The sequence below is a fragment of the Aquarana catesbeiana genome, linkage group LG11 (assembly GCF_042186555.1).
Source record: "Aquarana catesbeiana isolate 2022-GZ linkage group LG11, ASM4218655v1, whole genome shotgun sequence".
Lineage (NCBI taxonomy): Eukaryota > Metazoa > Chordata > Amphibia > Anura > Ranidae > Aquarana > Aquarana catesbeiana.
In genome coordinates this window covers 82,600,042-82,627,087 of record NC_133334.1, presented here as the reverse complement: position 1 = coordinate 82,627,087, position 27,046 = coordinate 82,600,042, and the positions used below count along the sequence as shown (strand labels likewise).

The following is a 27,046-nucleotide window of genomic DNA, read 5'->3' as shown; positions in this document are numbered from 1 at the left end:
AATGTAACATCTAACCAGTCAGACGGAGTTCTAAGAATTGTATTTCACTATATAAACTCACTTTACTGTTACAAATAAGTGTAAAATGCAAAACTCCGGTGGGTGTAACAAGATGTCCTCTTTCCCCTTCTCAGTGTATCCTTACTATGGAGGAGTGTGGGGTGTAGCAAGATGGTGGAGACGGAACGTCACTTCTGTTACACATTCTGACGGGTCGCCTAAGCTGACGAAACAACAGTGTTGGAACGCATATGGAGTGTATGTGCTAGGTGGAGAGTTTGGGGGGATTTGAGCCAGGAGGGGCCATTGGGTGAATGTATGTGCTAGGAGAGGGGGTGAAAAATTCTGCTAAGGGGGCTTGAGCTGGGAGGAGGGATTGGGGGGAATTTGTGCTAGGAGGGGGATTGAGGAGGGGGATCTGTTTTAGAAGAAGTGATTGGAAGGATTTGTGCTAGCAGGAAGAATTGGGGGGGGGGGGGAGCAGATTTTTGTTAGGAGGGGGAATTGGGGTGGGATGTGAGTTGGGAGGTGGGATTCTATGCCCCCCACTCTTAGCTAACCCCAGACCCCTCTATACCCCCTACTCCTAGATGACACCATAACCACTATACCCCCTACTCCTAGATAACAACAGAACCATTGTACCTCCCACAATTAGGTAACAACAGACCCCCCCTATACACCCTACTCTTGGAACATACCAGAACCACTATACCCCCCCACGCGCACACACTATACTACCTACTATCGGCAATGTGTGCCCCCCTGGTGGGGGATCTCTGTGCCCCCATTGGGTAGTGTGTGTCCCCTGATGGGGACCTCTGTGTCCCCACTGGGTAGTTTTGCCCCCCGTCAGGGATCTCTCTGACCCCATTGGGTAGTGTGTGCCCCCTGGTGGGGATCTCTGTGCCCCCACTAGGTAGTGTGTGCCCCCCGTCAGGGATCTCTCTACCCCCCACTTAGTAGTGTGTGTGCCCCCATGGCGTGGATCTCTGTGCCCCCACTTGATAGTGTTTTGCCCCCAGGCGGGGATCTCTGTGCCCACTGGAAGGGATCCCTGTGCCCCATTGGGTAGTGTGTGCCCCCTGGTGAGGATCTCTGTGCCCCCTTGCAGGGATCCCTGTGCCCCCATTGGTGAGTGAGAGGCAGCAGGGGGCAGCATCTATGTCAGCAGGCAAGCTGCTTTTGGTCCAACCAGAAAGGATCACTGTGACCGCGCATGCTCTATGCAGCCCCCTGTATATAAGGACGCCCGTCCGGTCCGAGCCGGATAAAAACACAGGAGCTGTCACATTTGAGGGGAGATTTACAGCGGGCAAGTGGTGACCCAATAAAGATACCAGCCCAGGAGACTCTCATGGGGCCTCTACTGGTCCCGGGCCCTCGGGCATGGCCAGTCCGCCCCTGGTTACATTACATTTATCATTTGATATATAATAAAGTACATTTTGTATTTTTACTCATTCAGTTTAGGTTATACTTTGTCACTATACCTCAGTGCCTTACTATTGTGTCCTTATGGCAGCTTCTCCTACCTGCCGTCCATAGGCGTGCGCAACCTATTGCATTAGGGTGTGCACCCCAAAGCTCAAATACGCGTGTGTGTGTGTGTATATATATATATATATATATATATATATATATATGAACTTTAAAGGCATCCCAGTCTTAGTCCGTAGGGTTCAATATTGAGTTGCCCACCCTTTGCAGCTATAACAGCTTCAACTCTTCTGGGAACGCTGTCCACAAGGTTTAGGAGTGTGTCTATGGGAATTTGACCATTCTTCCAGAAGCGCATTTGTGAGGTCAGGCGCTGATATTGGATGAGAAGGCCTGGCTCGCAGTCTCGGCTCTAATTCATCCCAAAGGTGTTCTATCGGGTTGAGGTCAGGAATCTGTGCAGGCCAGTCAAGTTCCTCCACCCCAAACTCGCTCACCCATGTCTTTATGGACATTGCTTTGTGCACTGGTCCAAATTATTTGGTGGAGGGGGGATTATGGTGTGGGGTTGTTTTTCAGGGGTTGGGATTGGTCCCTTAGTTCCAGTGAAGGAAACTCTTAAGGCGTCAGCATACCAAGACATTTTGGACAATTTCATGCTCCCAGCTTTGTGGGAACAGTTTGGGGACGGCCCCTTCCTGTTCCAACATGACTGCACACCAGAGCACAAAGCAAGGTCCATAAAGACATGGACTTAGCAAGGGTGATGGAAAATTAACTTCAAGTGCAAAAATTCACATTATAATAGTAACTAAAACATATAAAATTAAGTGTAACAATCTAAAAAATAAAAATTCCAAAGTGCTATAATGGTGGGAACCTCCCAACTAAAAAGTTGTTGCACTTGAGGTTAATCTGTATGCCAAATATCTATAGGAGGGGTTTCCACCATCCCTGCTAAGTTTGTAATGTATGTCTTATTTTCAGTGTGATGTGTATTATATGTGAAGTTACATATCATAGAGACCGGTATTGTGGTAACATTGAAGTTTATTGAGATTTCCATACATTGGAGGGTTCTACCATTATTGGTAAATTATTGATCAGTAAGTTAGCGCTGCACTTTTTTTTTTTTTTTTTGTGGTGTGGAACACATAACAGTGCTTAGCGGCAGACCTTTCCCTGACACTTTTTTATTTTACCTCCAGTAGTTTATTGTAAATAGTAGTGTGGTGATTACTTAATATACTAAGGCCCCTTTCACACTGGGGCGGCGTTGGCGGTAAAGCTTTACCGTCGGTATTCGGCCGCTAGCGGGGCGGTTTTACCCCCTGCTAGCGGCCGAGAAAGGGTTAAAAACCAACGCAAAGAGCCTCTGCAGAGGTGCTTTGCCGGCAGTATAGCCGCGCTGCCCCATTGAATGCCCCGGGGCTTTCACACTGGAGACAAAGCAGCGGCACTTTCGGGTCGGTTTGCAGGTGCTATTTTTAGCGCAATAGCGCCTGCAAACCGCCCCAGTGTGAAAGGGGTCTAAAGATCAGCATGTGGCATTAACCACTTAAGGACCACTTGACTAGCCTCATTTTGGATTTTAGGTGTTTACATGTTTAAAAACAGTTTTTTTGCTAGAAAATTACTTAGAAAAAAACAATATATAATGTTTGGGGGTTCTAACACCCTAGAGAATAAAATGGTGGTCAATGCAATACTTTTTTTGCACCGTATTTGCGCAGCGGTCTTATAAGCGCACTTTTTTGGAAAAATTTCACTTTTTTGAATAAAAAAATAAGACAACAGTAAAGTTAGCCCAATTTTTTTAATATTGTGAAATATAATGTTATGCCAAGTAAATTTATACCCAACATGTCACGCTTCAAAATTGCGCCCGCTCGTGGAATGGCGTCAAACTTTTACCCTTAAAAATCTCCATAGGCGACGTTTAAAAAATTCTAAAGGTTGCATGTTTTGAGTTACAGAGGAGGTCTAGGGCTATAATTATTGCTCTCGCTCTACCGGTCGTGGCGATACCTCACATGTGTGGTTTGACCACCGTTTTCATATGCGGGCGCTACTCATGTATGCGTTCGCTTCTGCGCACGAGCTCGTGACGGGGGCGCTTTAAAAAAATTGTTTTTTTTTCTTATTTATTTTACTTTATTTTATTTATTTTTTCACTGTTTTTTATTAAAAAAAAAAATTTTGGATCACTTTTATTCCTATTACAAGGAATGTAAACATCCCTTGTAATAGAAAAAAAGCATGACAGGTCCTCTTAAATATGAGATCTGGGGTCAAAAAGTCCTCAGATCTCATATTTGGACTTAAATGCAAAACCAAAAAAAAAAAAATGACAACAAAAAAATATGCCTTTAAGACGTATGTGTGGAGCTGATGTTATGACGTCCCTTCCACCCTCCTATGGTATGGAGACGGTGGGGGCCATCTTCCCCCCACTTGTCTCCATACCACGGACATGACAGGTCCCGATCGCCTCCGCTGCTACCGGCGGAGGACGGCGCGGGAGAGCGGCGGGAGGGGGTGGCACCTCTCCCGCCACCAATAACGGTGATCTAGCAGCGAATCCACTGCAGAGACCACCATTATCGGAAACACGACCGGCTCCTGAAAAGATGGATACCTCGGTTGTGGAAGCAGCTGCTGCCGTTACCGAGATATCCACCTTCAAATCGCCGACGTATATGTACAGGAGCTGGTTGGTAAACATCAACAGATTTCAGTTGTGCCCCACCAGGCCGGCCCTCCCATGGAAAATGTGCCTGTCTGCTGAGTTCATCATCCCATCCCTGCACTGATGGGCACTGATTGGCAGCACTGATTGGTACTGATAGGCACCACTGATGGGCACTGATTGGTACTGATAGGCACCACTGATGGGCACTGATTGGTACTGATAGGCACCACTGATGGGCACTGATTGGTACTGATAGGCACCACTGATGGGCACTGATTGGCAGTACTGATAGGCTCCACTGATGGGCACTGATTGACAGCATTTAGTGGCACTGATTGGCAGCACTGATGGGCAATGATAGACCACACCGATAGTCAACACTGATAGTCAACACTGATGAGCACTGATAGGCAGCACTGATTGAAAGCAGTGATTGGAATTTCTGATGGGCACTGTTAGGCAGCAAGGATGGGCACTGACTGGTGGCAATGATTGGAAGCCTTGATTGGCACTGATAGGCGGCACTCATGGGCACTAATAGGTGGCATTGGTTGGCACTGATAAGCGGCACTGACAGGTGGCACTGTTTTTTACTGACTGGCACTGACAGGTGGCACTGATTGAAAGCACTGACTGGCACTCATTGACACTGATTGGAAGCTCTGACAGGTGGCACTGGTTGGCACTAACTGGAAGCACTGATTGGCGGCACTGATTGGAAGTACTAACAGAGGAGAAGCTCTGATCCTGAGTGTAAAAAGTGATTTCTCTTCCCTCAAACCAGAAAGGAGGAGAGAAAACACTGACAGATCATTACAGCACAAGAGGGGTGCAGCTCTCTATTGCCCCCCCACCACACACACACATCCCGACACCGGACCCGATCTCATTGTAAGGTTATAATCACTGATAATGACACTTACTATATCACCGATGGAAAAGCTTGGGGTGTAATCACCGATAAATGCGCTGTAGGGCGCTGTTTTTCTTCTGTGACGATAGCCGATCAGAGACACGTCCTGTCGCTGCTAACGCACGGAAGAAAATGGCGCCGCTCAGCCCTCTCGTGCCGGTATAACCGTTATCCGTCCGCCCCCCGTGACCCCCCCGCACGGGGCGCGCGCTGTCTCTGACGTCGCTCGGTCATAATGTCCTGTGACGGGAGAAGACGGATTGCTGGAGAGGATTCGGCGCTCTTCACCCTCCAGCCTGCAGGTGGCAATAGAGAGCGCCGCTGTACAGTGAGGGAAGTCTGTGCACGTTCTCACTTATTCTATCCCCTTGTCAGGTGACTGGAGGAGGAAGAAGAGCATGTTTATCAGTCTGTAAGTAGAGGGAGGAGCGGGGACAACTTACCACAGACCTTCCATCTCTACTCCTCACACAGCACCCTCATCTCTCTTCCTCCCCTCCTCCTTCTTCTTCTTCTCCTCCTCCTCCTCCCCCTCCCCCCTCCTGATGTCAGTGAGAGGTACAGTGCCCTATTTTTAGCGTTAGTGGGAGGAATAGTGCACCTTATTGGTGTTGGTGGGAGGAATTGTGTCATATCATTGTCATTGAGAGGAATGGTGCCACATTATTGGTGTCAGTGGGGGGAATAGAGCCCCAAAGACCACCTCCAGCCCTGGGCCACATTTTGGAGACCACTGGTCTACATCCTTTAAAAAACAGGTAAGTAGGTGTGGTCTATTATAATCTGATAATCCTGGCGTCAGTGAGAGTAAGCAATGTCATCATTGGTGTCAGTGGGAGAAATAGTGTCCCATTGTTGGTGGCAGAGGGAGGAATAGTGCCCCTCATTGGTGTCGGGGGAAGAATGGTGCCCCATGACTGATGTCAGTGAGAGGAATAGTGCCTCATCACTGGTGTCAGTGGAAGGAATGGTGCCCCATTGTAGGTGTTAGTGGGAAGTAGAGTGCCCTATTTTTAGTGTCAGTGGGAGGAATAGTGTCACATTGTTGTTGTCATTGGGAGGAATGGTGCCACGTTATTTGTGTCAGTGGGAGGAATAGAGCCCCAGGGGCCAGATAAAGGCAAACAAAGGGCCACCTCTGGGCCACAGTTTGGAGACCACTGGTCTACATCCTTTGAAAAAAATAAAAAAATAATACCAGTTATTAATGTCATTTAAAGTAAGCAATGCCATCATTGGTATCAGTGACAGAAATCTTAAGTGCCCTATTGTTGGTGGCAATGGGAAGAATGGTGCCCCTCATTGGTGTCAGGGGAAAGAATATTGGCCCATCGCTGGTGTCAGTGGGAGGAATAGTGTCTCATCACTGGTGTCAGTGGGAAGAATGGTGCCCCATTGTTGGTGAAGGTGGGAGGAATGGTGCCCCTCATTGGTGTCAGGGGAAGAATGGTACCCCATCACTGGTGTCAGTGGGAGGAATAGTGCCCCATCACTGGTGTCAGTGGGAGGAATATTGCCCTTTTGTTGTCAGTGGGAAGTTAAAGTGTTTGTCAACACAAAAAAAAAAATACACATCCTGGTCCCTTAAAGCTGATTAACCACTTCAGCACCGGAAGATTTGGCTGCTCAATGACCAGGCCATTTTTGCGATAAGGCACTGTGTCGCTTTAACTGAGAATTGCACGATCGCGCAATGTACCCAAACAAAATTGGCATTCTTTTTTTTCCCACAAATAGAGCTTTCTTTTGGTGGCATTTAATCATCTCTGCGGTTTTTATTTTTTGCAGTATAAACAAAAAAGTGCGACAATTTTGATAAAAACACAATATTTTGTACTTTTTGCTATAATAAATATCCCCAGTTTTTTTAAAAAAAGCTATTTGTTTTCCTCGGTTTAGGCCGATATGTATTCTTCTACCTATTTTTGGTAATAAAAATTGCATGAAGCATATATTGATTGGTTTGCGCAAAAGTTATAGCGTCTACAAAATAGGGGATAGATTTATGGCATTTTTATTATTATTTTTTTTTACTAGTAATGGCGGCGATCTGGGATTTTTATCGGGACTGCGACATTACAGCAGACACATCGGACACTTTTACACATTTTTGGGACAATTATACAACGATCAGTACTATAAAAATGCACTGATTACTGTGTAAATGTCACTGGCAGGGAAGGGGTTAACTGTGTTCCCTAGTGTGTGTTCGAACTGTAGGGGGAGGGGACTGACTATAGGAGATGACAGATCGCTGTTCCTAGCTAGTAGGAACTCACGATCTGTCTCTCCTCAGCTCACAGAACAGGGATGTGTGTGTTTATACACACACATCCCTGTTCTGGCTCTCGTGCCCACGATCGCGTGTGGCCGCCGGTCATCGCGACCGCTGGCCACGCGCATTGGCACCCCCGCAGTGAGGTAAAGGAGCCGACGTACAGCTACAACGGCTCGCGGGATCGTGCCGACCTGCTGCAGTATAAAGACGGTGGTTGGTCGGCAAGCGGTTAAACAGCACAGTGCTTGTGCTGTGTAATCTTCCCCCCTCTAAACTGTAAAGAAAAAAAAAAACCTCCCTCAACCTGCCACTTCCTGTATGCCCCCTCTTTACTGACCACAATAACAAGGGCTACTGAGCCCTGACCACCGTGGTCAGAGTGCGTCCCTCCGTCATACGCTGCTATCCCCTCTGCTCTCCTCTCTCCCCCTCACCCCCTCCTTCCTGCCTGTCATCTCCCTCTCTTTGTCCCCTCCCCCCCGCCGCTATTGTCAAAAATTAAAAACCTAAAATTGTCACCGCCAGACCCTCTATTAAAGCTTGGCATACCACACTATGGAAGTTATGTAAAAAAACAAGTGTTCTAAATACCTATTTACAGCTTTCTTCAGGCCCATCACATGACTCGTGGCCACTTTACAGCTACGAGACAGGGCTTCTGTGGGAGGAGCCGAGCGCCAGCTGGGGAGATCACATGGCTGCTCTGCTCCTCCCGCAGAAGCCCTGTCTCGTAGCTGTAAAGCGGCCATGAGTCATGTGACCGGCCTGAAGACAGCTGTAAATAGGTATTTAGAACATTTGTTTTTTTAAATAACTTCCATAGTGTGGTATGCCAGGCTCTAATAGAGGGTTTGGCAGTTACTTGCAAATTAGACTTAACAAACGCTTTAAGTGCCCTATTTTTAGTGCCAGTGGGAGGAATAGTGCGTCATATTGATGTTGGTGGGAGGAATAGCATCACATTGTTGTCATTGAGAGGAATGATGCTACATTATTGGTGTCAGTGGGAGGAATAGGGCCCACGGGGCCTGATAAAGACAGGCAAAGAGCCACATCCGACCCCCAGGCTGCAGTTTGGAGACCAGTGTCTTAGAGCCCTGGCCTGACATGCAGTGGTTTGCCTCTGATAAATGCTTTGTTACCTACCTTTGTGGAGTTGCGCAGGGTATGACATACATTATTATGATGTTTCCTTTATTTAGGGGTAAGGATAGGGGTGCAACGGATCGTTGCTGATCCGTACGGATCAACTTCCGCGGATCGCAGGTGTGCCGATCCGCGGAGGTTGATCCGTACGGATCAGCAACGATCCGTTGCACACCATAGGAAAGGCCGCGGCTTCGGCCTAGCTCTGGGGCAGCGGCCATCTTGGTACACCCGGAAGCGGCCGCTGTCTCGTCAGGAAGTGACGTTTCGTTGCCGCCATCTTGCTACACCCCACACTCCTGCACAGTACAGTAATGATAGAGTGAGAAGGGGGCAAGCAGACATCTTGCTACACCCACCGGAGTTTTAGATTTAAAAGCTATTTTCAACACAAAACCGAGCTTATATGCATAAATACAGTATTTGTAGATCGGACAGACTGTTTAGATGTTAAACTTTAAAAGCAACAGCAAACCTGTTGAACTTACATGGTTGCTAATGTGACAGAACACCTCTGATTTTCACATTTAATGTTAAATGTGAAAATCAGAGCTGTTCTGTCACATTAGCAACCATGTAAGGTCAGCAGGTTTGCTGTTGCTTTTAAAATTTAACATCTAAACAGTCTGTCCGATCTACAAATACTGTATTTATGCATATAAGCTCGGTTTTGTGTTGAAAATAGCTTTTAAATCTAAAACTCCGGTGGGTGTAACAAGATTTGTGTGTTTTGTTTTTTTTGCTGATCTGAAAATGATCCGATCCGTGACTCTGATCCAAGGATCGATCCGATCCGTGAGTTTTTTGATCCGTTGCACCCCTACTATCAATCTATTCAATCAAGACATGAGACACCAACCGGAGCTGGTGTGCTCGTTCCCGTTTCGCGAATTTCAGGGGTCAGGTAAGTATAAGGGGGTGCTCCTGCAGTAAAGAAGGTTTTTCACCTTAATGCATAGAATGCCATGAGGTGAAAAAACACAAGGGTTTACAACCCCTTTAATGTTAAGTAAGCCCATAATAAAAAATATATATTAAACACGTTATACTTACTTGCACTGCGCAGTGGTTTTTGTACAGAGTAGCCCGGATTCCCCTCTTCTTCGGTTTCTATTCTGTGATCCTTGCTCCCCCCCCCCCCCCCCCCCCCGCTGAGTACCCCCATAGTAAGCTGCTACGTTGGTCCATAGACACACACAGAGCACAGCTCAGCCCAACCCCACTCTCTCCTCACTGGATGTGATTGACAGCCAATGGCTCCCATTGCTGTTTCTAAATCAATGAGGAGGTAGAGTGCCGCTACTCTTGTGTACATTGCTGGATCAAGATCAGACTCTGGTTAGTATGGGGTGAGGGAGCTGCATTTAGAAGGTTTTCTTTTAGGTTACCCATTTCACGCCGATGGAACACGTATAAGCGGACTGCACTTTTTGCCATGGGGCCGCATATATGCGGATCTGTCTTTGTGTCACACAGAGATCGGGGTCTCAAGAGAACCCCCTAGGACCCGCAACTCCAGATTCTGGGTCACCTTATTGTTGTGGTAGACTCTAATTGGCTACCACTGTGATCAGTCACTGTGTTTTTCTTTCTGTGAATGGAGATGAAAGATGCATAGGGGTTGATTTACTACAGGCAAATAGACTGCACTTCGCAAAGTGCAATTGCTCCAAAGCCTAGTAAATGAGCCGAAGCTCTGCTGACTTCCATCAGCCAATCGTGAGCAAGCAAAAATAGTTGTTTTTTTTTTCTTTCTTTGCATGTGATTGGGTATTCTTTGCAAATTAAAGCTTTGCCTCATACTAAGCTCTGGAGCAACTGCAACTTGCAGAGTGTAACTGCACTTGGGAAAGCACAACCTGTATTTGCCTTTAGTAAATCAACCCCTATGTGTCTTTCAAGGTTTGATGTAGGTTAGTGTTTGGGTTTAGTAAGGGTCAAGGTCGATATATTTTGGGCAGGATTTTTTTTTTAGTTGGTGTCAGTGCATTTTAGGTAGGACAAACAAAAAAGTAAAATGTGCACTATTGTTTCTGGGCTGTGCTATGGGTACAACAATAGCTAACATAGACATATGTGGTGGAGGGGAGAGAGGGGTTTTCTTTTTATAAGAGACACTTATTCATGCTGGCCGAATGCACATATGCAGCCTCTCAGCTTGTGGGCCTTTGTGCCAAGCGGCCACGTATATGCAGCCCTGCACAGTAGCATGCAGTTACTGGAAAGCTCCTGATGCATGCTTGCGATCGGGAGCTTTGCGATCATGTGACAGCCAATCACAGCGGTCACATGACCTGAATGCGACCAACGGGAAGGGGTTAACAAAAAATAAAGCTCTTTGCCCAAAAAGGTGTGTGAGCTTCTTTGGTGCATGTAAGATGGCCCATTCAAGTCCTGCAAAGAATGCGCTGAACAAAATGCACTTTAGCACGATGGGCAGGTGTGACTGGGGCCTAAGGCTAAACTGAATTTTTTCCTTTTCAGCAAAGGAAGCTGCATCTTGGCCTTTGTTTGATCTGCAACTGCCCTGGCGCTGCGCATGTGATCAGTTATGACACCAGGCATTTGATGGTTTGACAGTTTGGTTAAGAACACAAGCAAATATGACAGTTACGTTCCTGGCAAGCCTTGAATGTAAAGTTGTTTTTTTTTTGTTTTAACTGCTAAATTGATGCATTTAATTCCACTGTAAAGCAGTCAGAGTAGAAAATCCAGTCCCTTGCCAGTATACTACAAGAAGGACCCATGCTCTCTGTAGAGGTCTGTCACGCTCAATGCTGAATTAAACTTCTAGTTCTGCAATGCTCTTTGCTGATTGGAAAGCTCTAGCTGTGACTCATTAGGGTTTGTGTTAGCTGCAGAGAGACCACAGCTTCCATGCACCGGGCAAGGGGCTTTTCTGCAGCTGCTGACAAAGGGACAGGCTTTTGTACTCAGACTGTGGCAGCTATAGAAAGAAAATGAGCTATAAGATTATACAGTGGAACCTTGGATTACAAGCATAATCCGTCCCGGGAAAATGCTTGTAATCCAAAGCACTCGCATATCAAAGCGAGTTTCCCCACAGAAGTCAATGGAAAAAAGATAATTTGTTCCGCTTTGACTTCGATAACATGCAATACCGCATGTTGCCAGAGGTAAGGGGGGGCGCCAGAGAGTCTCGGAAATAGTTGGGGATAGCCCAGCTGAATTCTGAAACACTCGGAGTATTTCCGAATGGCTCCGAACCGTTCCGAGCGTCCCCGCGCCTCTGGCCAAATGCAGTACAGCACCGCACATTAGCTTGAATTCTGCTAGTTTTGCGAGACAATACTTGCAAACCGAGTCAGAATTCTTTTACAAGGTTCCACTGTAAAGCGAAGTTCCGCCGAAAAAAAAAATCAAAGTCAGTCGCTACAAATGCTGCAGCTGCTGACTTTTAAAATAAGGACACTTACCTGTCCAGGGCACCCATGATGTCCTCACCCGAAGCTGACCCGTCCTTCGGCTCCCGGTTGGAGGCACTGCCATCTGCAGTAAGGGAATCAGGAAGTGAAGCCTTGCAGCTTCACAACCTGGTTCCCTACTGCGCATGCGCGAGTCGCTCTACATGTCCTGACTGGTCCCTGCTGTCTTCTGGGACCTGTGTGTCTTCCAGAAGACGGCGGGGGGAGGAAGGGCCGGACATGGCGTAGATCGCCGTAGATTCTGCGGTGATCTATTTCCGGAAGTGGGAGCAAATGCCTGTATTAGACAGGTATCTGATCCCCTCACGAAAGGTGGCAAATGTGACACCGGGGGAGGGGGGGGGTGGCTGCATAAGCGGGGGTTCCATTTTTGGGTGGAACTCCGCTTTAAACACCATGAGAGGATTTTACTGAGACTGGAGCAAGCGAGTCCTGGAATTACCAGTGGGGAGGACGGGGACAACGATTGCAGCACTGACCTGTCACCGCTGGAGAGCACAATGCCAGGTAAGTGTGTGCATAATTTCTCATTATGTAAAAAGCTCACACACAGCTGAATTTAGTTCCACTTTCAAGTAGATTTATTCAGAGGGAAATGTGCGTCCGTTGCTGAGCTCTTCCCAAAATATCAGTTATACTGATGCTCTGACTTCAGCACCAAGTCGCTGACCCCAATACAAGTCTACAGATCAGAAGCTCTGTTGCTGCATGCTTGTTCAAGGTCAGCGACTCAGCAAGTACAAAAAGCCGGGGATGGACAGGATAGCCAGGTAATTGCATTTTAAAAAGGAGGCCTGCAATGGCAGACCGTGCAGCACAGGTTTTGGTAACTAACAATTTTCATTTCATTAAAAAAAAAAAAAGTATTGATGGAACATGGAAGCTGCCATTGCTGACCAATCATCAGAAACAAGTTCTACCCCGACATGTATTGTGTTAGGCACAGCACTTTATTTTTTGAGAAAGCCCTGGGCTTAGCATGAAACCTGTAAGGGTAGAGCTTGATTCTGCCGGCTGTTGTAATAAAGGAGGAATATTGTTTTGCATCTCAGTTTCCAATGTTGCTGAAAAAATGGAGAAGATGCTGCTCCTAATTTATGAAAGGGGGCAAGCTCTTTTGCTATGTAGGAGAGGTCTGCCCTGTTTTCTACATCCAGAGCAGTAGAGCTGTTTGCCCTGCCTCCCACTGTGTGGGATGTGCCATATGTAAGGTCTGGTAGGGATCTGCGTCAGTTTTCTATATTTAAAACTGGCACTATCCCTTTGTTAACCACTTCCATACCACAGAACGTCATATGACGTCCTGGGCTTTCAGTGGGGATATCTGAATGATGCCTGCAGTTACAGGCATCTTTCAGATATCATTTTTTTCAGCCGGCGATTCCCTGCACTGTAAGAACAAGCATAGCGGCTTGATCAGTCTTGCAGGCGGCAGGAGAGGACGTCTCCCCAACCCCTGCCCTCCGGTTCTTCTACCAGCTTGCTCGTGCAATCGGCAGGCCGGAGAAGGAATCTACTGGCACCAGAAGTTAGCCATAGAGAAAACAGAGGGCCAGATGGTCACCAGCAGTCTCTATGACTCTTGAAGACCCAGGCTCGACGTTATGACATCATATCCGGGCCGGCCAAAGTTAAACAATGAGATTGTTTATTTTTATTTATTTTTTTGATCTCAGGCTTTGCAGCCTGGAGGAGAGATGTGGGGTCTTATTGACCCCACATCTCTCCAAAAAGAGGACCTGTCATGCCCTATTCCTGTTACAAGGGATGTTTACATTCCTTGTAATAGGAATAAAAGTGATCAAAAAAAATTACATTTTAAAGGGAAAGTGTAAAAATAAAGTTAAAAAAATTAAAGCGCCCCCGTCTGCTCGCACGCAGAAGCGAACGCGAACATAGGTCGCATCCACATATGTAAACGACCTTCAAACCACACGTGAGGTATCACCATGAACATTAGAGCGAGAGCAATAATTCTACCCCAAGACCTCCTCTGCAACGCTAAACAGGTAACCTGTAAACATTTTTAAAGAGTTGCCTATGGAGATTTTAAGTACCGAAGTTGCCATTCCACGAGTGTGCGCAATTTTAAAGCGTGACATGTGAGGTATCTCTTTACTCGGCGTAACATCATCTGTCCCATTATACAAAAAATTGGGCTAACTTTACCATTTTATTTTTTATTATTCATGAAAGTGTTTTTTTTCCCACAAAAAATCGCATTTGAAAAATTGCTGCACAAATACCGTGTGACATAAAAGTTGCAATCACCGCCATTTTATTCCCTAGGGTCTCTGCTAAAGAAAAAAATATATGTGTGTGTGTTTGGAGGTTCTGAGTAATTTTCTAGTGCTGGAATTTGCGCTGTATGGAAGTGGTTAATTGGGTGTGGACCCTGTGCTAGTTAGTTTCATTCTGAAATAGAAACTGGTATGGGTGGCACGGATAAACCTAAAACAAGTGTATCTGCTTAGTTATTGTGACGCACGTCACTCGCGCCAGTTTCTTGCACCGTTATAATTGTGCAGAAATCTTTAATTTCCCCATTATGTAGTGAACAAATTATGAAACACATGTTTTTGAACAAACACATGGCGGGGAGTTTATCAAAAGTGGAGCAGTTGTGCATAGCAACCAATCAGCGTCTATCTTTAACTTGTTCATTTAACTTTTAAAAATGAAAGCTAAAAGCTGATTGGTTACCATGCACAGCTGTTTTAGATTCTGGATGCTCAAGTTTTGATAAATTCCCCTCAATGCATTGCCAAACTTGTATATGGTGTGTTAAGTTAGTGTGTGGACCTGAGTAATCTTACTTTTTCATTGTTACTCTTGTTTTGAAATGAGTGTCATTGTGTATTCACATAAGACTGACCTAAATGTATGTCCTCTGTAATTCTCACAGCTGTCCTTCTTCATTTCAGGTTGTGCATCAATACATTTTTTTGCTGCTCATTTTTCCTTTTAACTTGTACCCGGCTACCAGTTCCTTATTGCTGTGCGACAGGATGGGAATATGCTTCAGAATGAGGAAGGTGAAACCACCAGCCACCTGATGGGCATGTTCTATCGTACAATTCGCATGGTTGAGAACGGCATCAAGCCAGTGTATGTGTTTGATGGAAAGCCTCCTCAGCTGAAGTCAGGTGAGCTGGCCAAACATACTGAAAGGAGGGCAGAGGCTGAGAAGCAACTTGAAGCTGCCCAAGAGGCAGGAGAGGTGGAGAACATTGAAAAGTTCAACAAGAGACTTGTAAAGGTCACAAAGCAACATAATGAGGAATGCAAGAAACTGCTAAGCCTAATGGGTATTCCATATGTGGACGCACCATGTGAGGCAGAAGCTACCTGTGCTGCTTTGGTGAAAGCTGGAAAGGTGTATGCAGCTGCGACTGAAGATATGGATGCATTGACCTTTGGTACTCCACTGTTGCTCCGTCATCTCATGGCTAGTGAGGCCAAAAAGTTGCCTATTCAGGAATTTCACCTCAGTCGTGCCCTAGAGGATACAGGAATCACACAAGAGCAGTTTATAGATCTTTGTATATTGCTAGGCTGTGATTACTGTGAGACCATCAGAGGCATTGGCCCAAAGAGAGCGATAGAACTGATAAGACAGCACAGGAGCATCAAAGAGGTCCTAGATAACATAGACCTGAAGAAGTACCCTGTTCCAGAAAACTGGTTATACAAAGAAGCTCGTCAGCTTTTTTTAGAGCCTGAGGTGGTTGACCTAAATGATATAGAGCTGAAGTGGCAGGACCCAGATGACGAAGGCCTTGTGGCCTTTATGTGCGGTGAAAAGCAGTTCAACGAGGACCGGATCCGTAATGGTGCCAAGAAGCTGGCCAAGAACCGCCATGGTAGTACTCAAGGCTGACTAGATGACTTCTTCAAGGTGACTGGTTCCATCAGCTCCACCAAAAGGAAAGAGATTGATGTTAAAGGCTCAGCCAAAAAGAAGGCAAAAACCACGGGCACCCCATCAGGGAAATTTAAGAAAGGCAAATAAGTGACTGAATTTAGTAGAGCTGGAGATGTGAACTGTTTTTCTGCTTTGAGTATTATGCGTGTTGATGTCTTGGAATATTATTTTCATTAAAATGTTTAAGAAACATTTTATTTAGTGTTTTCACAATTTTTGACAAATGCTGAATGGAAAATAAGCACCTTAATAACAATTAAACCATTTTCTGCTTCCGCTAATTGCCTGCACTAGAAAATGGACATTAGACATGCAGACAAGGTGGTACAGTCAGTGCCAGGTGACGTACTGGTACATTGCCCGGCACGTGCACTGGTGCGCCCCCATCCTGTGCATGGTGGAGCACGGAGCTCTGTATCTGGGGTGTGATCATGTGATTGCTATGATTGTTCATAATGATCACATGATTATAATACAAACAGTCAGTCATGCTTTATGACAGCTTGCTTTCTTTTGTGAAGCTTTGATTGGCCCACAGCTATCACATGGTACCGAATAGCCTATACAATATGATTAGTTGTATCCAGTCACAGCATGTCAACCGAAAGCGGCTCTCAGCTGCTTTATTGAAATTCATACAGGGAGATCGGTGCTTGTAACTCCCCCCCCCCCCCCACTGCCGCACCGATCACCCCTGATTTTGTCCTCCATCAGCTGTATACAGCGATGTATTCCAGGCAGCACAGCAATAACTTTCTGTCCCTCTGCAAAATTTCGAATTGAGTGACACTCAGCCATTCATCGGAAGTTTTGTATTTTATGATGTGATTTTATCCGTCCACCTCATACAAGTCTTCCTGTGAATGGCTCAGCCCGACTCAATTTTTATTGCAGGAGCTGGACAGCTTGTACAGCACACACAGCAGGAGCGTATGTTAGTGAAGGAAAAAGTTTAAAACCTAAGTTTAGTAAAAGAAAAACAAACACACTACAAGTGACATTACTATCAGTGTGACATGTCCCTTATGCTGTTGTCTCCTGGTTTAGTAGAAATCTTCCATCCTCTGATTTTCCCCCCTAAAATCATACAGCTGCCAAAAACCTTCCAGTCTGACAGGGGTTAATAGAGCTGAGGGGCTTATCCCACCTCCTACATTCATGGAAGCTGTATTATCACTTCTAAAAAAAAATAAATCTATGAAATGAAGACAGGGGGATGATTGAGGCTGCATTCCCACCTGAGAGCTTTCTGCTCGTGAAACGCCCAAGCAAAATCCCACTCATTTAAATGGCCCCTGTTCACATCTAAACATTTTTGTAGCCTGAAGCAAAATGCCTGACGCCTCACACCATAGAAATGCAGTCCGGATGCGTTCCAGGTGCTTTTCTGCATGCGCGTTTTTAATGCGTTCCAGTGCGTTTTTGTTGCAGTCCAGTGCTTCCCTCCCCCTCTTTTTTCTTAACCTTAAATAAGGACAAGTGTGTTGCAGTGCGTTTTTGGTGCATTTAGGTGTGTTCCGGTGCATTTTTGATGCGTTTTACAGCGTTCCAGTACAGTCCAGTGCAGAAAAAATGCAGTATGTTCTACCTTTTTTCCTGGAACTGCAAGCACTGGTGTGAACTATGCCATTGAAAACAATATAACTTACTTTCCATGCGTTTTTGATGCAGGAAAAAAAAAAAACGCACTGGACTGCATGTAGTGTGAACTGGCCCTGAAGCTCAAAAAAGTACATGAGCTTCTTTTTGGGAACATTACAGGCATTTTTCTGCTTTTTCCACTAACCTTTTGACCTCTGCAAAATCATGGTAAAAACACTCGACTTTCTGCCTAAAAATTAAACGCTAAGGTGTGAACTTTCATAGATCGTGTTTCATTCATAGAAGCGAAAGTACGGCTTCTATGAATGGAGGAGGTTGGGAGAAATGGTGGGCATAGGTTTATTAAAGCGGAGGTTCACACAAAAATTGAACCTCTGCTTTTCGGAACCCTCCCCCCCCTCCGGTGTCACATTTAGCACCTTTCAGGGGGGAGGGGGGGTGCAGATACCTGTCTAATACAGGTATTTGCACCCACTTCTGGGCATGGACTCCCACGGGAGTCTACGCCCCTTCCTGTCCCCCTGCGCTGTCTGCTGGGACACACACGAGTCCCAGAGACAGCAGGGACCGTTCTGATTGCGCAGCGCAACTCGCGCATGCGCAGTAGGGGACCGGGAAGTGGAGCCGCAAGGCTTCATTTCCTGATTCCCTTACAGAAGATGGCGGCGGCAGCACCCGAGAGACGATCGACGGTTCGGCCTCGGGTGCCGACATCTCTGGACCCTGATACAGGTAAATGTCCTTATTTTAAAAGTCAGCAGCTGCAGTATTTGAAGCTGCTGACATTTAAAAAAATTTTTTCGCGGGACTCCCTCTTTAAAGAATAAGTTCATCTTTTGTAACATGCAACACTCATATTCAAGGTGTAACATGTTACGAACGGTCCACCCCTGACCTGACAGCTAGCGGGGATCTTCTCCCTTCCCACCAACTCTCACAATTTTAAGAAAAAACATGACCAAGCGGGGCTCCACCATCCCGGCCGCGTCACTCATTCACAGTACTCTCTGAAGGGAAATTACAAGGTCCGGCAGCCTTTGCACCTGTCAGCTTGTAGTTTTCTATGAACTACCACGGCACTGGGAGCGATGTGATAGTTCATTCTCTCTCTGTCGGCACATATCGGCGTCTGATGATCGCTGGTGCAATTCTTTATAGGCTCCTGCAACAACAACAAAAATGCACTCTTTTTTTTTTTTTTTTTTAAGTCAACTTGTCCTTTAACCCCCACTACACCAGAAGATTTGTGTAGGGGTTGTATGGACGATTTGTACTAAACCAGTTAAATGCTAATTAAGTCTGGGGTAGAGTAATAAGCTGTAATACTTATACCTCAAACCAGCAGGCTTCCTCCAGCCTGTGTAAATGGTCACCAAAAGCCTCTTTTCTAAGGTGCTCTGGCCAGTGGATACACTTAAAATAGTCCTGAATTGTACATGAGGGCCTAAGCATCAGTGAAAATGTTGGTGCTGGAGTGAAAAAAAAAGTTGCATTTTACAGCTTATTCCCCCTACCCCTAGACTAAAAGTGGATCTAAAATAAAAATGACTTGCCTCTGTTACAATGGTCCGATGCCTGCGGGATCCCACATCGTCATCTTCTCCGAGGCTTTTTCCAGGCACAGTATGACATTACTCTGGCACATGTACAGGAGGCATTCCTTCTTGCACACTGGCAACATGCCGGAAATGTAAACTGAGCTGTGCATGCGCAGCTCAGTGTAAATACTGCAGGAGATTGCAAACAGGCAGGTAAGCTTATTTTATTGCAAGGCATGTCTCTTCTGCAAAAAAGAGCCTCTCTGTTCACATATACTGTATATTAAAATTTTTTATTTTAACTTTATTTCTGCTTTAACCACTTCAGCCCCGGAAGGATTTACCCCCTTCCTGACCAGAGCACTTTTTACAATTTGGCACTGCGTCGCTTTAACTGCTAATTGCGCGGTCATGCAATGCTGTACCCAAATGACATTTGCGTCCTTTTCTTCCCACAAATAGAGCTTTCTTTTGATGGTATTTGATCACCTCTGCGGTTTTTATTTTTTGCGCTATAAACAGAAAAAGACCGGAAATTTTGAAAAAAATGATGTTTTCTACTTTTTGTTATAAAAAAAAAAAAATCCAATAAACTCAATTTTAGTCATACATTTAGGCCAAAATGTATTCGGCCACATGTCTTTGGTAAAGAAAAAGCCAATAAGCGTATATTTATTGGTTTGTGCAAAAGTTATAGCATCTACAAACTAGGGTACATTTTCTGGAATTTACACACCTTTTAGTTTATGACTGCCTATGTCATTTCTTGAGGTGCTAAAATGGCAGGGCAGTACAACCCCCCCCCCCCCCAATGACCCCATTTTGGAAAGTAGACACCCCGAGGAAATTGCTGAGAGGCATGTTGAGCCCATTAAATATTAATTTTTTTTTGTCCCAAGTGATTGAATAATGATAAAAAAAAAAAATTTACAAAAAGTTCACACAGGCCATGGGCATATGTGGAATTGCACCCCAAAATACATTTAGCTGCTTCTCCTGAGTACGGGGATACCACATGTGTGGGACTTTTTGGGAGCCTAGCCGCGTACGGGGCCCCGAAAACCAAGCACCGCCTTCAGGATTCCTAAGGGTGTAAATTTTTGATTTCACTCCTCACTACCTATCACAGTTTTGAAGGCCATAAAATGCCAAGATGGCACAAAACCCCCCCAAATGACCCCATTTTGGAAAGTAGACACCCCAAGCTATTTGCTGAGAGGCATGTTGAGTCCATGGAATATTTTATATTTTGACACAAGTTGCGGGAAAATTACAAACTTTTCTCAAGTCGTCTTCCAGGACGGCACCCTGAGAGATGACTGGTCCACCTGACAGGAAACGCAATCAATCAAGAGGTTAAAGGCCCCCGCCCCTCCCGATGCTCCTCAGTTTTTGATTGTGTTTCCCCACAGCGAAATCGTTTGTTATTTTTCTGTTGACCCAGAGGCCTGGGGCTGATGGTCTCCACCTGGGAGCCGGACCAAATGCCTGGGGAGCCGCTGGGTCCGGCCGGATGGTTCTCATCCTTCCTGGGGGGTTTTCCCAATCCATTTCTCGGGGGGGGAGGCAGCAGAAGCAGGACCTGGGTCGGTGACTGTGCTTCTCCTATAGAAGAACCCCCCCGAGTGCTGAAGGACCCTGGGTACGGTGGTGTAACCAGAACTTCAGGGGCCAAATTTCCTGTTGCCCTTTCTTACCTGTGCGGTGGCCGCGCAATGGCAGGAGTTGGTGGTTTTTCCTTCTAATGGCTTCAAGACCAGAGGGTGAGTCCTGTTCTGAGGTCTGGCCAGGGCTACTGTCCGTCCGCCCGTCCGGCCGCCTGTCCGCCCGCCGACCGGAACGACCGTTCGCGGGGATCGCGCGGCAAGCATCTCTGCATGAAGAGCTGTTTCTCCCTGGCTGAGTGTAGCTCAGCGTCCCGGCGCCATTTTCCTGGAGTTTATGACATCACTTCCTCTTCTAGAGGGGGGAGTGGGAAGGCTGCAGCAGGAAGTGACCTTTGTCCAGTACCACTTCCGGTCCTCGGCAAGATGGCGGTGGCACGATGCAGCCAGCATACAAAGGATGTAAAAAGCCACAGGGAACAGGCGCCCATGTCTTCGCTGCGTTCCTGTATGCAGCACCTCCAGCCAGAAGTAGCATGGAACATGAAAAGGAGAGACCTGCAGGGTCTGCGGCCATGGAAGAGACCACGGGGGGTGAGTCTGACCGGCCTTCGGAGGTTTAGAGGGGCGGGTACCCCAACTCTTCTCCAATTCTCACAGTGTATGCCTGTGTGTTTTTTCAGGGGACAATGCTATTGCCGTGAGGTTGCCAGCCGTCCTGTGAAATCCTCCACCCGCTCTAAAAGATGTGGGAACTGTAATGACAGACTACCCCCAGATCATCCAAAACCCTTCTGTTTTAAATGCATACAGAAGTTGACAGGGAAGGAGACATCTCAGATGATGAAGGAATTCCTTACTATGCAAACTGAGATGCTGTCCACCTTAAAGTCTTTTCAGGCCACCCTTAAGCCTAGGGATCCAGAGGCTCACTCTAGTAAGGATGCCTCTTCCCAGGAGAGCTTTGCCTCCTCTAGGAGATATCGGGCGGATGTACTGAAGTACCCACTCCCCCACGATTCCGAGGAAGAGTGTGATTCAGAAGTTCCTAATCAGGAGGTTTCTGATGAAGGGGTTGTGGACAGCCAAGAGGAGGATGGGAGGGAGGAATCCAGGTCTAGCAGACATATATTTTCTGCCGACGACATGGAAGATCTTCTGAAAGCTATTTATGTCTCAGAGGAGATTCAGGAGCCTGCTGCACAGGTGTCCGCTCAGGATAGGATGTATAGAGGCTTGATTAAACCTCAGGCCAGGGTCCTTCCGGTACATTCCGCCATTAAGGAAGTCATCCTAAGGGAATGGAAAGAACCAGAAAGAAGGCTTCTAAAATCTAAAACCTGGAAGCGTAGATGCCCCTTCTCTGAGGAGAATGAGGAAAGGTTTTTCAAAACTCCTAGACTAAGCGCCTCCTTAGCACAGGTCTCTAAGCAGTCGGATCTTTCCTTCGAAGATACCGGTAACTTAAAAGATCAAATGGATCACAGGGCTGAAACCATTCTACGCCGAGCCTGGGAAGCTAACGCTGCGGCTATGAGCCCTGCATTGGCTTCAGCTTGCATCGCAAGGAATGCCGACACGTGGGTCTGTAAATTAATGGACCACGTATCCCGAACCTCCAAATCTAGGGAGGTCCTGGATTCTCTGGAGGTCATAGGGAATGCTGTCGCATATTTAGCTGATGCTGCGGTTGAGACAGTGCATACAACCGCTAAGACAGGTGCCTTGCTAAATTCAGCCAGACGAGCCCTCTGGGTTAAGACCTGGGATGGGGATAGATCATCCAAGACCCATCTTTGTGGTCTCCCTTTTGAAGGGACGCTCCTTTTTGGTGCTGGCCTAGATCAGGCTTTAGCCAGATCTACCGAGAAAGGGAAAAAATTTCCTACCAAACCTAGGAGAGAGAGGAAGCGTTTTTTTCGTGGCTCCCAGGCAAAGAATCACTTCTCTGAGCAAAAGGTCTCCCCTAATAGACATTGGGGCGCAGGAAAAGACAAACAAAAGACTGGCGTTCTCTTTTCCAACCAGAAGTCAGCTGACAAGACCCCCAAATGACTTTCCGGTAGGGGGCAGACTTTCCCACTTTGCCCCTCAGTGGGAAAGAATCACCCAAAGTCCCTATGTTCTTCGGATCATAAGAGAGGGTTACAGATTGGAGTTTCTCTCCCCTCCACCCCCCAAGTTTCTCTTGACCTACCTTCCCAGGGATCCCTGCAAGGTGGTAGGAATCCTTCAGAATATAAGAGAGCTGGCCAGTCAGGAGGTTATAATACCTGTTCCAGTGGACCAGCAGGGTCAGGGGTTTTATTCCCACGTTTTTGTGGTACCAAAACCCTCAGGAAGGTATCGTCTTATTATAAATCTAAGGAACCTCAATGCTTTTCTTCCTTACAAGAAGTTCCGCATGGAGAGTGTCTATTCTCTCAGGAGACATCTCCTCAAAGACGTGTTTATGGTGACCTTAGATTTAAAAGACGCCTACCTTCATGTCCCCATTTTTCAGGGCCATCAAAGCTTCCTGAGATTTGCGATCGCCTCTCCAGAGGGAGTGCAACACTGGCAGTTCACAGCCCTCCCCTTTGGACTGGCATCCAGTCCGAGAGTCTTCACAAAGGTCATGGCAGAGGTGGTGGCTTTTTTACACCTCCGAGGAGTGGCAGTGATTCCCTACCTGGACGACATTTTGATTTACAGTCTGTCGGGATCAACTACTTCTGGATCTATCCAGAGTAATGCAGACCTTAGAAGACCTGGGATGGATTGTCAGCAGGGAAAAGTCCTCGCTGACTCCTGCTCAGACCAAGCTGTATCTAGGTTTCCTGGTGGACTCCTCAGAGCAAAAGTTAGTTCTGCCTCAGGGCAAGGTAGAGGGCCTCATATCAGCGGTCAGGTCGCTGTTACAGGCAAACACCATCTCCTACAGAGGTATCATGAGAGTTCTGGGTCTAATGATGTCAGCTATCCCAGCAGTTCCTTGGGCACAGCTACACTCCAGGCCCCTCCAGCACTTTCTTCTATCCTCTTGGGACAGAAAAAGAGACTCTCTGGACATAGAGATAGCCATTCCTTTGGAGCCAACTTCAGCCTCTCAGGTTAACGACAGATGCAAGTTCCTGGGGGTAGGGAGCCCACCTAGAGGATCTAATAGCTCAGGGGTCCTGGAATTCAGAACAAAGAAGGGCCTCCTCCAACTTTCGAGAGCTGTTGGCCATAGGAGAAGCACTAAAGGCTTTCGAGGGAAGGATCAGGGGCCAGGAGCTGCAGGTCTTATCAGACAATGCCACGGCAGTGGTGTTTCTGAATCATCAGGGGGGTACCAGATCTACAACACTCCTATCCCTATCAGCAGAGATCCTGTCCTGGGCGGAAAGTCGGATTCCTTCCATCTCCGCAGTCCACATAAAGGGGACATTAAATGTAGAGGCAGACTACCTCAGTCGGCAGCCGATTCTGCAGGGGGAATGGGAACTGAATCCAGAGGTCTTTTCCCTTGTAAGTCGGCAATTCGGCGTTCCAGAGATTGATCTCTTTGCCCGCCGGAAAAGCAGAAGGGTAAAGAGATTCTTTTCCCTTGCTCGAGAGAGAGGCTCAGAGGGGATAGACGCGTTGGCACAGGTCTGGGACTTCCGACTGGCCTATGCCTTTCCTCCTCTGGGACTAATTCCGAGGGTCTTTCAAAAACTGTTCCTCTCGGAAAGCAAGTTGATTCTAATAGCCCCTTGGTGGCCCAAGAGAGCCTGGTTACCAACCCTCCCACCGCTTCACCTCCCTGTCCGGGGCGACCTTCTCCTTCAGGGTCCAGTCCGCCACCCAGACCCCAGCTTCTTCAAGCTGACGGCCTGGTTCTTGAAAGGCAGAACCTGCGGGAGAAGGGACTGTCGGACAGAGTAGTGGATACACTGCTCCTTAGTAGAAAGCCAGTCACAAGGCGTATTTACGCCAAGACCTGGGCGATTTTCTCTTGCTGGTGTCAGGAGAGAGGGACTTCTCAAAGAGAGATCCCTGCTATCTTAGAATTTCTTCAGGATGGAGCAGATCTAGGTTTGGCAACCAAGACCCTTAAGGCGCAGGTTTCAGCCTTGTCCTGTTTCCTTGAGAAACGTTTGGCATTACACCCCCTGATCAAGAGATTTCTCTTGGTCAGGGAGAGGTTGTCCCCTGTTCAAATGTCTAGGTGTCCTCCTTGGGACCTTACACTAGTACTGGAGGGGTTAACAAAGGCCCCCTTTGAACCAATAGATCAGATCCCACTTAGGATCCTGACCTTTAATGTGGCCTTTGTACTCGCAATCACCTCAGCTAGGAGAGTAGGTGACATTCAGGCTTTTTCTATTAAAGAACCATTTTTTTCTTTATTCGAGGACAGGGTTATACTTAGGCAGGACCCCCTGTACCTCCCTAAGGTAGCATCAAAGTTCCATAGGACTCAAGAAGTGGTGCTGCCTTCCTTTTGTAGTAACCCCAAAAGTGAAGGGGAAGTTTCTTTTCATTGCCTGGACGTCAGACGCTGTTTATTATCCTACCTAGAAACGGTTAAGGAATTCAGAAGGTCCAGCCATCTTTTAGTTAAATTTTCTGGCCAAAAGAAGGGCCAACAGGCATCCAAGGCTTCTATAGCCAGATGGATTAAGAATACCATTTCGTTAGCCTATGAGCAGTCAGGTAAAGCAGCTCCTAGAAATCTTGGAGCGCATTCCACGTGATCTCTGGCAACCTCCTGGGCGGAAAGGGCCGGAGCTTCGGTGGAGCAGATATGTAGAGCCGCTACATGGTCAAGCCAGAACACGTTCCTGAGGCATTATAGAGTGGAGTTACTATCTCCTCAGGACCTGGCATTTGGCAGGAAGGTCCTGCAAGCGGTGGTCCCGCCCTAAAGGTAGGCCTGAGCTACTTGCTCTTCTCTCAGGGTGCCGTCCTGGAAGATGACTTGAGAAAATAACCAGTTACACTTACCGGTAACGGTGTTTCTGGGAAGTCTTCCAGGACGGCAGGCCTACTTCCCACCCGTTCTATTTAGGAAAGATGTAATGTTTAGAGTGTGGTGGTGGTTATGTTTTTCACTCTCGTGCACTGGTGTGGGTCAATACTTTGTCACAACTGAGGAGCATTGGGAGGGGCGGGGGCCTTTAACCTCTTGATTGATTGTGTTTCCTGTCAGGTGGACCAGTCATCTCTCAGGGTGCCCAGAAACACCGTTACCGGTAAGTGTAACTGATTTTTTTTTTTTTTTTTTGCACAAAGTTGTCACTAAATGATATATTGCTCAAACATGCCATGGGCATATGTGGAATTACACCCCAAAATACATTCTGCTGCTTCTCCTGAGTACGGGGATACCACATGTGTGGGACTTTTTGGGAGCCTAGCCGCGTACGGGGCCCCGATACCAAGCGCCGCCTTCAGGATTTCTAAGGGCGTAAATTTTTGATTTCACTCCTCACTACCTATCACAGTTTTGAAGGCCATAAAATGCCAAGATGGCACGAAACCCCCCCAAATGTCCACATTTTGGAAAGTAGACGCCCCAAGCTATTTGCTGAGAGGCATGTTCAGTCCATGGAATATTTTATATTTTGCCACAAGTTGCAGGAAAATGACAAACCTTTTTTTTTTTTGCACAAAGTTGTCACTAAATGATATATTGCTCACACAGGCCATGGGCATATGTGGAATTGCACCCCAAAATACATTCTGCTGCTTCTCCTGAGTACGGGGATACCACGTGTGGGACTTTTTGGGAGCCTAGCTGCATACGGGGCCCCGAAAACCAATCACCGCCTTCAGGATTTCTAAGGGTGTAAACTTTTGATTCACTCCTCACTACCTATCACAGTTTCGAAAGCCATAAAATGCCAAGATAGCACAACCCCCCCCCAAATGACCCCATTTTGGAAAGTGGACACCCCAAGCTATTTGCTGAGAGGCATGGTGAGTATTTTGCAGCTCTCATTTGTTTTTGAAAATGAAGAAAGGCAAGAAAAATTTTTTTTGTTTCAATTTTCAAAACTTTGTGACAAAAAGTGAGGTCTGCAAAATATTCACTATACCTCTCAGCAAATAGCTTGGGGTGTCTACTCTCCAAAATAGGGTCATTTGGGGGGGGGGGTTGTGCCACCTGGGCATTCCGTGGCCTCCGAAACTGTGATAGGCAGTAAAGAGTGAAATAACGGAAAATTTATATCAAATACTTACCGTAATTTTCCTTTCCTGATAGGCTCCATGGCAGCATACGTGTGGGTAGGCTCCGCCTCCATAACTACCCAATAGGACCCCCTCTCCCATAAATCTTTGCTCTAGGCTGCTATCCATGTTCCGTAACTAGCCTACTCCAGACATTTTGGGAGGGACTCCTGCTGCCATGGAGCCTATCAGGAAAGGAAAATTACGGTAAGTATTTGATATAAATTTTCTGTTTTCCTGACAGGCTCCATGGCAGCATACGTGTGGGAAATAACTCGCCCA

General features: G+C 46.7%; 1 protein-coding gene across 5 annotated transcripts; it reads left to right on the top strand.

The window, feature by feature from the left end:
- The first annotated feature begins 5,136 nt into the window (after positions 1–5,136).
- LOC141112138 (flap endonuclease 1-B-like) lies at positions 5,137–16,037 on the top strand. Of its 5 annotated transcripts, none has more exons than XM_073604626.1 (3): positions 5,137–5,457; positions 10,954–11,103; positions 14,840–16,037. In XM_073604626.1, the coding sequence occupies exon 3, from the start codon at positions 14,932–14,934 to the stop codon at positions 15,793–15,795; it is 864 nt and encodes a 287-aa protein (XP_073460727.1). In that variant the 5' UTR covers positions 5,137–5,457; positions 10,954–11,103; positions 14,840–14,931; the 3' UTR covers positions 15,796–16,037. The 5 variants fall into 5 exon arrangements, with proteins under 5 accessions (XP_073460727.1, XP_073460725.1, XP_073460729.1 ...); XM_073604627.1 differs by lacking the exon at positions 5,137–5,457 and adding an exon at positions 5,610–5,803; XM_073604624.1 differs by lacking the exon at positions 10,954–11,103 and having other exon boundaries at positions 5,138–5,457.
- Positions 16,038–27,046: the final 11,009 nt, after the last annotated feature.

Excerpts from the sequence above, each read along its gene's own strand:
- LOC141112138 (XM_073604626.1), top strand. The coding sequence starts at position 14,932 with ATGCTTCAGAATGAGGAAGGTGAAACCACCAGCCACCTGATGGGCATG.